At 54.8% G+C, this 12,193-nt stretch overlaps 1 protein-coding gene across 1 annotated transcript in view; it reads right to left on the bottom strand.

The window, feature by feature from the left end:
* Positions 1-8,742: 8,742 nt before the first annotated feature.
* DLX5 (distal-less homeobox 5) overlaps positions 8,743-12,193 on the bottom strand; it is a 4,971-nt gene continuing 1,520 nt past the window's right edge. The window contains exons 2-3 of the mRNA XM_069094401.1: positions 10,405-10,589; positions 8,743-9,078 (exon numbers count right to left, since the gene is read on the bottom strand). Of these exons, the coding sequence (XP_068950502.1) occupies positions 8,743-9,078; positions 10,405-10,589 (521 nt within the window). The remainder of the gene's footprint in view (positions 9,079-10,404; positions 10,590-12,193) is intronic.

Below are 12,193 nucleotides of genomic sequence, written 5' to 3'. Positions count from 1 at the left end.
CGAGAAAGAAACAAGGTGTATATGTGGGTGAGTGGGAAGGCAGACAAGCAGAGAGACAGAGACAGAGTTGGAGAAGAGAGACAGAGACAGACAGAATACGTACAGAGACACCGAGAGAGAGACAGAAACAATGAGAGAGAAAAACAGAGACAGAGTCAGAGTTAGTCTAGGTTTCCCTAGTATCCACCTTGACCAGAGTCTGGCCTTCCTTGACTCCACAATCTCTGCCTCAGTGTCCCCATCCCATTCTTTACCCTACCCCAGCCCACTCTTGACTACTCCAGCTTCTGTCTTTCAGAGCCGAGGTAGGGAGTGGAGGCCTGGGAGCTAGATGGAACACCCTGCAAGGCCTTGGAGGCTCCAGAGGCCGAGCCCTCCAGCCTCCCAAAGCTCGGAGGCAAGGGAACAAGGTAGCCACTGAGGCTGGCGGGAAGGAAGCGAGAAGGGCTCACTTACCCCCGGGGCCAGGGCCTGCAGCGCTGAAGGGCCAGGACTTGGGGTCTCTAGCTGAGCTGGCCCGAAGAGCCGAGCGCGCTGTGCGGCTCCTCCGGGCGCAGTTCTCGCTCACTCCATCCTCGGCTGAGTGAGCACAGCCAGGTGCGAACTTGTTCGCACAGCCCGGCACCTCTTATACCGCCGGCGAAATTAGCGGTTATTACTGTCACTGTTTAGTGATGGTTAGCTTGATAAAAACACACACACACACACACACACTGCTGTAATCAGGACCTGGTGCATCTTTGCAAATTACAGATAATTGGAAACGTCCAGATTATGATAATAGCATCCTAATCCAGCCCGCGAGGTAATGATTCCGGAGTGGTACATGGGAAACTGTCCAGTAGGGCCAATCCAGCCATTGTCAACACAAATGGGCTGCTGAGAGGCAGCTCTGGGCTGCTGTCGGGCGCTTCTCATTTCCGGGGCACTCGGGGAGGCCCGGAATGGGGGGAAGGGGGAAGGAAGGGGCCGCTCCCTCCCCGTGGAAGGCCAACCGTGAGGACAAAGGGCTGAGGAATTCTCGCAAGGAAACAAGGAGCCCGAAGGGAAGGAAGGAACCTGGGGGGAGGAGGGGCCATCCTTAGCCCCGGATTCCTGGACTCCCTCTCGGGGGATCTCTGATGGTTCCTCGGGTTCCGCCCTGACCGTCGAGTTCTCTGCTTCTTTCCTGGGCTCCCGGGATCCTTCCGTAAAGGGAAGGAAAGCAGAGCCTTGGCTGTGCAGCACCCTTCCCTCCCCCTCCCCCAGCCGCCCAGTCCCACACAGCCAGTTGGCCTCCGTCCGGGTTGTCTCCCTGGCTTTTCCAGTGGCCTCTCTGCCCCCGCCAGCCCTTCGGGACTTCCAAAGCACAAAGTTCTCCTACTCCCACCCTGACCTTAGGCTCACTGGTCATTTGCCAGACACCACACCAGGGACCTTTTCAGAAATGTCTTTGTGGCCTCTGTGGAGATGTCAATGGCATTGGCAGGTGGGCATCAGGTGAACTCAGCCAACCTGCCCGCCTACTCGAGCCCGTTCTTCGATCACCTTTTCCAGGCCCATAGGTCCTGAAAGGTCAAAGTAGAAAAATAAGGTTGTCGTTAAGGCAGAGTCTGAACACAGAGCCCCAGGGGTTTGGCTGGCTGCCCTGCCCCTACTGGCCTGCCTCGGGGGGCTCCCTTGCCAAGTCCACAGAATTTATTTGTTTTCCTGCGGTGCTCAGCTAGGACTCTCAGGGGCTCTGACCTCCAGAACAATTGAGAACCTTGGATCTGATTCTGCACAAAAACCTAGTTTCAGGGTCTGGGTGGGGCTCTTCTTTCCCCCCACGAGGCTAGTCTGAAAGCCAAGACTAGGCCTAGAGGACCCCTCCTGTGCGTGGGGTGCTCAGGCTTCATGTGAGCCAGAGTGGAAGAAGAGGGGAGCCTATTTGAAATCATCTGGGCAGGTCCTTACATTGTGTGGGAGTGGACTGTGACGGATCCATGTAGGAAGCAGTCGGATACTTGGGGCCTCCTTCCTTCCAAGGCAAATTTCCCAAGGACCAGGGAAGCCTCTCCTGTAGGGTTAGGGTTCTGCCTCCCTTTCCCTGCCCTGGCACTCTGACCCGGGACAAGTGCATGTATTCTGGTTTAGAGAAGTCAGCACTTCTAAGTCGGGAGACCAGTAAAATCGAAAGCTCTTCCTTGGGTCTGGCTCAGGCAGAACACCTGAGGGCATTCTCAGAATGGTTTGACCTTGTTTAGACCTCTCCCTGCCACCTCCCTCCCTCTTTCTAGGAAAGACCCAGTGATCGGAGTTCCTCCCATCCCCACCCCCACCCCAGCAGCCTCTACAGTTAGTCTGGGGTGGGGGTGGGGGGCTCAGAAGATTTAAAGATTTCAAGAGCCAACTGTTTGCCTTTGCCAGGGACACCTGTGGTACATTTCTGGGACTTCAGCTTTTCTAGGGACTGTGCCCCTGAGCAATCTGGGAGGGAGACTAAGTTGAGGCCTGACACTGAGGTTGGAGATAGCCCCCTGGGGTACTGAGAAAGCTGGCCTCCCTGGGGTGGCAAGGACCTGGACCGCATTACAGGGCTTTGTGGAAATAAGGGCTTGGGCTTCAGCTTGGACAGCAGAAAAGTGTCTTGGAAGTTCGAAGTAGCTCCCGCATTCCCCCTCCTCCCCCCTCCTTTGGCATACAGCAGAAGCTCTGGAGAACAAAGGCCAAGATCATCAGCCCGGGGCTTCTCCCCAGGCCTCGATCAATGCCATCCCAGACCATCCTGTGGTGATCCTCCAAGGCCCTCTCTGACCTAGCCTGTACAGCAGCTCCTCACTTTCTGAGGAGGGCCTCCCAGAAGACTGAGAGGACTATATCCTTTCCCCTCTTCCTCCTCCCTCCTCCCCTTCCTCTTCTTCTCCCTAGGTCTCTCTCCCTCTTCCTTCCCCTCCTACCCTGTCCCTTCCCTTCTTCCCAGTACCTCCCCATCCCTCTACCTCTTGATTCCTTCCTCTTCCTTCCTCCTCCTCTCTCTTCCTTCCCTTCCCTTCCTCCCACTCCTTACATCCCTCCCTCTTCCTCTTCCCCTTCCTTTCCCCTCCCTCCCTCTTTTTTCTTACTACTCCTTGCCTCTTTCTTCTCTTTCCCCTCTTCCTTCCCTTTCCCTTCATCTTTCTTCCTCCTTTGGTCTCCCTCTATGCCTCCTTCCTTCCCTCCCTCTCTCTCCCCCCACTCCCTCTCTCTTTGCCACCATCTCCTTCCCCTTTACTCCTCCTCCCTCTCTCCTCCTCTTCCTCCTTCACTGATCTTTTCCTTCCCTCTTCCTCCTTCTCCTTTTCCTTACCTCCTCCATTTCCCCATAGACAGAAATAAGAGACAGACTTTCTGTAGCCCAGTAGTAGGGCCCCAAACCACTCAGGTTAGGCTGTGGGGAAGTGGGAGTAAGAAAGTCATTTTGGAGAATTGTTAGAGAAAGGTCATGTGTTCGTTTTCCCTTCCCTCCTCCACTGCTTAGAGAGCCTCCTGCCCTGTTGGAAGGGAGTGGGGTGGGGTGTAGGGTGCTCAATGAATCAGGACCGTTGGTGTCCAGATCATGCTCCAACATTGAGATTCCCATCTCAGAAGCTACTTGGGTGGGGAATAGAGGGGGTGTAGGGACAGAAGGAGTCCAAACTTTCCCCAATCCAGTAGGTGCCCTTATTGCACCATAACGATTCCTCCCCTCCTTCACTCCAAGTCAAGTGACCTTGGCTGGTCCTGACCTTGTGTGTGTAGGGGAGGGAAACTGCATAGTGCCCTAAACAACCTCCCCTCCCTTACCCTAAACACAAGTCAAGATGGGCGGAGATACTAGGGTCTTACCAGTAGATGTCTATTGACAGCCAGAAACCCTGGACCAGGAGATTTCAGTGGAGATTTAAATGGGAGAGGGGGCACTTTCCATAGAAGGGAAGATTGGGGTCCAGCTTGGGCTCTCTCATTCAGTGGGTGACCTTCAGGGCAGCTGGCTGAAAGTTGTGAAGGGAGAGGGGCATCTCTTGGGATCAGAGGGACCAGAAGAATTGAGCTGGCATCTGACACAGTGGGCTAAGTGGGGTAGGGGGGAAAACGTTATTTTGGGAGGGGTTGGAATTGGGGTAAGGATGGGAGAGTAGGAGGAGAAGGGAAAGAAAAGGCAGGTACACTGGGCCTTGCAGTTTGAGACTGGAAGCGTGTTTAACAGGATGTGTATATATGTGCATGTGTGTGGGGGGGGGCAGATAGAGACAAAGAGAGACAGACTCAGAGTGGGAGACAGAGAGATAGAGACAGACAGAAACAGAGATAGAGAGACACAGTGAGAGAGAGATAAAGAGACTGACAGACCGACACAGAGACAGAGAGGGGACAGAGGGACAGAAACAGACAAACAAAAGCAGAGAGGTTGAGAGAGAGCCTAAGGCAAAGGAAAGGTAAGGAGCGCTGGGACAAGGGGGTGGGTGGCATCGGATTAAAGTTTTTTTTTCCCCCAGGGGCAAGGTCTGTGCCAAGAAGAATGAATCTGGATATCTGTGGAATTGCTCTCCTGGGGCGGATGGGAGACCCGACATGAAGGCGGGTGGGAGGAAAGGAGCGAGTCTCAGGGCAGCTGCAGAGGCCAAGGTGGGGGACTGTGCGTGTGGGGCTGTGCTTCAGGCCCTGTGGCTCAGCCCTGGAGCCGCCTGGCACCCGCAGGAATGCGGCTCCTCTCTGCTCCCTGAGCTGCCCCCGTCTCCTCTCCGAGCGAGCAGTGGCGGAGGGGTGGGGAGGCCGGGGTGGGGGGGGGGGGAAGGGAAGAAGACTGAAGAGGAGAAGAGAAAAGAAGCCGAAAAGAGTCCAGCCCAACCCAGCCTAGCTGGGGAGGAAGGAGTCAAAGGCACTTCTTCTGATCCCTCCCAGCAAGATTTGGGGGATGGGAGCTAATCCTGCTCCCACCAGCTCGGCCCCTCCTGGTCCGATTCCTGCACCCCCTTTTCAATTCAAGAAGCCGGAGGAGACACCGAGCTTAGGGGAGAAGGAGAGGCGGGACCTTTCTGCACCGTAGGCTTGAAAGAGGAGCAGTTCGCTCTGGGCAAGGGGAATTGCACCTCCCACCCCACCCCCCGGCAGGGTCCGCACCGGGAGTCCCACCCGCCCTGTAGCGGCAGACGCGGGCAGCTACCTTTGGGCTGGATTTGTTCTCCTGGTCACATTGTATCGTCAACTTCAACTCACACGGTGAAAGCCGGAGACGAAGACTCCTTCAAAACGGTTGGAAGGAAGAAGGAGATAGAAGGAAAGAGACCGAGGAAGACACTAAGAACACAGACACAGAAAGACCGACAGACAGGAAGCAAAAGACCCAGAGACAGACGCGGAGAGAACGAGAGCGGACTCCACAGACGCTGGGAGCGAAGTCACATCCCGGCCACACTTTGGGAAGCCGGCTTTGCTGCCATCGGGTTATTTTTATGTCCAGTTACTGGAGACTCTGGGGGCCCCAGGTCCTGGAGGAAAAGCCTCATCGTCCCTACTGTCTCAGGGAGTTGGTCTTCGGGCGCTTCTGCCCGAGCATTTTTGTCCACTATTCGCGGACTGTGCCAAGGAAATGAGAAGAAAGGGAGCAAAAGGAATAAGAGAAGCAAAGCAAGTTCAAAGGAAGCACCCCAGCCCCCGAAGCAGCAGGGTCACGAAGGAATCCTCTGGACTTTTCCCCGGAGTCCAAGCTAGGGAAGCTCCAAGGTCATCTGACTTGGAGTTGCCTGGCCACGCGGCTGGGCAGCTCCCGAGGAGCCGCGGTTCCCTCAGTTCTCTCTCCCGGTCACCGGAGGCCGCCCTCCCAGCAGCACCCAGCGGCGCCCTAGCTCGATCGAAGAAAGGCACCCCCTCTCCCGCCCCTCCCCCTTTCTTTGTGCGTCGGCAGAGCCCAAAGCAGAGAGAGGCCAGCCTAGGTCTAGGAGGAGAAGGGAAGCACAGAAGGCAGAAGGGGACGCTGAGGGTGTGGAAGGCAGGGGTAAGGTCATCGATGGAACGGCTGGTGTCCAAAGTGACAAGAGGAAAGTGGTTGGTCACGCCCAAAAATGCAAGACTTGGAGAGCTGTGCGCCGCACGCGGGAACACCGTCGCACCCACGAACACTGGTAACTGATAGCAGAGGGCCGGTGCAGACTTCGAGTCCTCAGCCAGCCGGAAGAGAAAAAATGAAGTTTCACCTGCTCTCTGTGCCGTAATAATTCCCTTCGTTCTTCCCTATGGTCGGGGGAGGACAGCCTGTGCCCTTCTTCCTCCCGCTCTGAGTGTCCTCTACTCAGGTCCGAGTCTAGCTCCATCCAGGACATCATTGGGTCACTGGATGTTCCAGGGAACCAAGGACAGGGCTGCTCCCGATGGGCCCTGGACAAGGTAGAAGTCGGCCCTCGGGTTCTGCGAATGAATGTCAGTGAACCCACTTTCTTACTGTACTGCCTGGGCCTCCGGGGTCCTGCACTTCCACCTAAGCCGCCAGGAGGCCCGAAATCCAGGCCAGCTAAGAATACACTTAACTAAAAAAAAAAAAAAAAAAAAAAAAATGGCAAAACGAAACAAAACCAAATAAAATAGCGCGGAATCTCAATTCGAGAGACTCGGTAGCTTTTACTTAAACCAGGTTGGACCAAGGAAGCAAAGTCGAGAGAGACTGGGTCAGGAGGAGGCTGGACAGGCAGAGGCAGGGCCAGGGGCAGCAAGGCTTAGAGATGGAGCAAGAAGGAAGTGATGGCTTTGGCACTTGGGCCCATCACCATCAAGGTGCAGCCAGCCTCTCAATCCCTGCTTTCCCAGTTCTGAGATACCCACGGGGGCAGGGGATGTTTCAAGCTCTAATCCTAACCACCGCCACTAACAACCACCACTAAACAGCTAGCTAGCCCTGGCAGCCTTGTTATCCAGGGACTGGCTGGTTTCCTCAGGCTGAGTTCTGTGTTTTCAAATTTACAGCTCCCAGATTCTTTTGCTATCAGAGAAACGCAGGAAGCAGAATAGGACTGACCGCTACAAGGCCTAGAAGAGACTGGAAAATGTCTGGGCCATCTCTGTAGACTGTGCAAAAGCAAGAATCAGAAGGACAGACAGAAAAACAAATGAAGATGGCCAGGCAGGCAAACAGATAAAGATGGACAAAGAGATAGAAGGACAAATAAAGATGACAGACAAGCAGACAGACAGACAGATGAAACCCAACAGAAAGACAGACAGAGGCAAGGAGGGAGACAGGGCCAGGGCCCAGACTGACCCCATTTTGGGCAGAATTAAAGCAACTCTGCTTTAGTCTCTGGCTTTGGGGGATTTGCTAGACAAGCTCCAAGCCTCCTTTCCTGTCACAAATCAGTTATAAAAGAAAGAGATTTAAATGTTACCCATATTATTGTGCCATTAATAATGACACTCCAAAGCGCTCTGATTCAATTGCCCAGCTGCTCTGTGCCACACCAGAACTATGAATAAGGGAAATGCTGCTCTTCTCATTGGAGAAGAAGCTCCTTCTAGCTCTGGGAGTCTCCCAAAAGTGCCCTCTCAGATACCTAGCTTCATCCCCTGGGCACTGCCTGGGAAACGGTCCTAAAACAGACATCAGGGGAGAATGGCAGCACCGGCCCTAGCTACCCTTCCCATTTTCTGAAAGAGTTCTTGAAAAGTATTGTTATTAATATTACCAGCAATGTAGCGATTAAAAATAGTTAAAACCCTCAAAATGTTTGAGAATTTTCTCCTCCTCCTCCTCCTCCTTCTTCTTCTTCTCCCCTCCTCCATCTTCTTCTTCCTCTTCCTCTTCTTCCTCTTCCTCCTCCTCCTCCTCCTCTTTCTCCTCCTCCTCTCCTTCCCAGCAGAGACAAAGTAGACCCTCATTTTCATTCTTTACTTTGCTCTCAAGCTTGCTCGGAGCCCAGTGCAATCTGCCTAATTGCTCTGGTTACCGCCACCACTGCTGCTCTCATTGTGCTGAGTTCCGAATTCCGGAGGCCTCGGAGCTCGCCAGCGAAACCCCGCTGGGGGGAGGGGGGACTAGGGTTGAGGTGGGGGTAGAGCATTACAGCTTCCGAACTTCTCTTCAGCAGAGCTCGTTCGAGGTTAAGCTCGATAAGATCTGCCAATATCATATGGTCAGATCCATAATCCCCCAGTAAGCCCCTTTCTCTGCTTGTATGTGGCAGAAATAAAAACCATGGTCCATTGTTCCAGTGAAGTTACAGACAGCGGAGCCTAGGCCCCATACACCAGACAAATCGCCGTGTTCCAGGACCAAAATGGGCTGGGTGCTTCCCAGGGGCCCTTGCAGGTATCTCAGAGGATCCCCCAATGGCTTTCCTGAAGCATCTCCAGACAATTATTGGAAAGTCAAAAAAGAATATTTCCCCAGACATTCTGTATTCATGGTGGAAATAATTTTATTTGTCCAGAATATACAGTTTAATTCCTCTATCTACACCTATTTACATGGTTAAAATAACATTGAAAAAAGTCTTTTGAAAAGTTGAGGTCATAGATTTCAAGGCACCATTGATAGTGTCCACGGATGCGCAAAAAGTTCGTCTATAAAAAGGGGGAGGGGGTCCTTTGAAATGCAATAACTTACATGCACAAGCTTTACACACGAATCGGGGTCTCCGGCTGTTGATTTTTAAACACTTCCCCACACGCATTCCTTTCATTAATATTCCTAAAACAGCAAAATACGGGAGTCCGGGCAACAGAGACAGCGAAAGCGGCTGGCGCGGGCAAGGGGCTGCGCCCACTCTGGTCTCTCTAGTAAAGCGTCCCGGAGGTGAGTGCCAGCGGATGCTGTAGGGAGCCGTGCGGCTGGAGGTGGGAATTGAGGGAACCAGCCCCGGGGTACCAGGAGGCCGAGTTCTCCAGGTAGCTTGAGGCGGGGGACGGATTGGAAGCTGGAGGGTGGCCGTGAGGGTGGTGGCCCAGGGAGCGAGCTGCTGCCCCGCTGCCCGGAGGCTCCCACACAGCTGGAGACTGCGGAGAGTTACATGCCATGGGGTCACTGGAGCTGGGACTGTGCTCCGGCGGCATTTCCCCGGTCTTCATGATCTTCTTGATCTTGGACCTTTTGTTCTGAAACCAGATTTTAACCTGGGGGGGGGGGAAACAAGTGCAGCGATTACGAGGAGAGTCTGGGAGGGGGGATTTGAGCGGCTTGGGGCCTGTGGTGACCCCTGGCCAAACGCCCCCAGCCCCCGCGGCGCCTTCCCTCTCTGTCCGGGTGGAGCTAATCAGGGTGGCTCTCTCCCCATCTGCCCCCACTCGCACTCTAGCTCCCTCCTCAGCCGCTCCAGAGCCCGCATCAAACAAAGCCAGGGGCTGGGAACCAGGGAGATTAGCGTTATTCCCTGTCTCTCTGCCTTTCTCCCGGTCTTTTCTGCTTTCCCTGACCATGGTAGCTCAAGGATACTTGGCTGAGGAGACCTACTTCTGGCGCTCGACCCGGGTTCCACTTCTTTCCCGGGTGCGCCAGTTTCCCGGTTTGGGCAAAGACACCTGGACGTTCCCCGATCCTCCACATCCTCTCTTCAGGCCCAGGCAGTCCCTCCTTCTTATTCCCGAAGTTTTCCCTCCCACCCATGTCCCAGACTCAGGGAAAGGAGCAAGGGAGCAAGAGGGGAAAACGGCTTCTTCTTCCCTGGTGACTGTGGGCTGTGGGTAGGTGTACGGCCATGTACATGGGGAGGCGGATAGAGTGGAAATCGGTTGGCAGGAGATGACCTTTAGAGGGGAAAGGAAAGGGGAAAACAAGCCCTGGGGGCTGCACGGAGCCGATTTTGCAGCCCCACAAGCCCCAGGAGAGGAGAAAGGACAGGACAGCTGGGCAGGCAGACAGGGGTCAGACTATGAGGAGCAGGAGCGAGCAAGGGGCCACGTGGGCCTACGGACAGAGCTGTCTCTGCCCAGCCGCCTGCTCGGGGACTCTGGAAACCTTCTTGGCCTTCCCACTAGGAGAGCGGAGATGAGCCTCAAAGACCCCAAGACCCTCCCGTTCGTCCTGCTCCCGGCAGCCTCTAGCCGGGAAGCCTGACGAACACCAGCGATGGGCGGTTCCTTTGTTTCTGTGCCCACACAGTGTGGGCTTAGAGACCCGGTTCTGGAACACCGGGTTGTCTAAGTCCTTCCCCGATCCAAGGAAAGAGGACCCAGTAGTTTAGAGCTGGGTAGAGGGCCGCCAGTAGGCGAGATGAGTACCTACCAAAATGCAGAAGCTCCCTCCAAAGGCCTTGGGAGCCAGAGGGAGGAGCGGCCCGGAGGTGCCAGCCGAGTGACAGAGGGTAGGCTGCCGAGCCTGAGCGCTCACTGCTTTTTTTTCTTAGCCAGAGTTTTAAACCTAGGTAGGGGTTGGGGGCGGAAGGGGGGGAGCGGGGGCTTCAGGTCGGGAGCCCAGGCAGCCCAGCGGGCTTCTGGCTTTACCTGTGTCTGCGTGAGGCCCAAAGAGGCCGCCAGTTCGGCGCGTTCGGGCAGGGCGAGGTACTGGGTCTTCTGAAACCGCCTCTGGAGGGCAGCCAGCTGGAAACTGGAATAAATCGTCCGGGGTTTGCGAACCTTCTTGGGTTTGCCATTCACCATCCTCACCTCCGGCTCGGCAGCGTCTTTGTCTAAACCGTCAAAACAGCGGGTTAGGGCCCAACTGAGCAAGGAGACAGTTCCTACCCTCCTATCTGACCTCCCCTTCCAGAGTCTAGAACGAATAGGGAGCCGCAGGGCCACGCCAAAGTCCACCTGAAGTCCAGAGGCCAGGGTTTTCTTCCCAACAATACTCTTGTGTCCCGCACTCCACACTCCCTTCTATCCCCCTCCTCCTCCTTTAAGTGGCAGAAAGACAGATTTCGGACTGGCTTGCCTGCTCTGTCTGTCTCATTGCCCCTTCGGTTCAACCGGGCTGCTTTCTCCGGGTATCGTGGGTCTTGCCCACCTCCTGCCCTAAGTTCTTTGGGGGCCTATTTCAGCGCCCCCCCTCCCCTCACGTGGCCGGGACGGACATAGCAGGGCCGGCCACAGTACGAGACGAGTCCAGAACCTGGTGTGGACTCTGCCGCCGTCGCCGCCGCCCTTGGAGCCCACACCCGCTGACCCAGAGGCCGCGAGCCGAGGTCTACCAAGTTCACAGAGCCACAAGCAAGCACTCGAGGCTCCTTCCTCTGAGCTGAGCTGCCCTAGACAGAGGACCGATTATCCCAGTCCCATAATCTCCCTGCAGATCGGCTAGGACACAGATGCGTCTGGTTTCTTTTACAAATAGACTTAATAAGCCCTTGGCAAAAAAAAGGGGGGGGGGTCATTCGTTTAATGAACGAAACAGAGACAGTGAAAGAAACCGAGCCTGGTCTGCTCCTCGGCTGTCCATAAAGGGCAGCAAAAAGCAGGGGGTGAGAAGGGGCAGGAGAAACAAACGTGCGGGGCCACAGACAGACAGTGTGTGTGCTGCAAAGAAGATTGAGAGCCTTCGTAAGAAAAGGGAAACGAGGGAAGGCTGAGAAAAAACTCAAGGCGGCTTTCGATCTGCCGAGCGTTAAACACCAGAAAAGAAGAGGGGTGGGGAGAAGGGACTGAGAGAGACAAAGAGCCCTCTCTAAGGCAACAAGGTCCCTACGGCAACAGAGTCCCTCCCGCCACCAAGAAATGATTTTATCAAAGGTTTCATCTCCCAACTTGGTAAGACTTCAGAGAAATAATTCGTTTCTAGTGATGTTTGTGTGTGCACGTGTGTGCACGTGTGTATGTGTATGTGGTGTGTATATGCATATATACGTGTGTGCAGTGTGTATGTCTATGTATGTATGTGGTGCGTTATATGTATTTGTGTGGTGTGCGTGTGTGTGGTATATTCACTCAGCACAGCTCCTGGGGGGGGGAGGTGCTGCAGGGTGAGGGAAGGCTGTGGTTTGCTTCTGCCAGCTCAGGGATGCTAATATTAGAAGGATTATTCATGTGCTGGGGGTGGGAAGAGCTCAAAGCCCATCAGAAAAACCTCCCCACAAAGACCCCCCACTTCTAACTGCTGAGCCGCCGCCGCCCAAGTTCTGGAACCCGCAAACTCTGAAACCAGCCTAGGGGAGAGAGAGAGAGAGAGACAGAGAGAGAGAGAGAGAGAGAGAGAGAGAGACAGACAGAGAGAGAGACAGAGACAGAGAGAGAGACAGAGACAGAGACAGAGAGAGAGACAGAGAGAGAGACAGAGAGAGAGACAGAGAGAGAGAGA

This window comes from Petaurus breviceps, unplaced genomic scaffold (genome assembly GCF_028583685.1).
Source record: "Petaurus breviceps papuanus isolate PSGF00001 unplaced genomic scaffold, PetGlider_PUasm1.0 218, whole genome shotgun sequence".
Taxonomy (NCBI): domain Eukaryota; kingdom Metazoa; phylum Chordata; class Mammalia; order Diprotodontia; family Petauridae; genus Petaurus; species Petaurus breviceps.
This window is presented reverse-complemented; position numbering and strand designations above follow the sequence as displayed.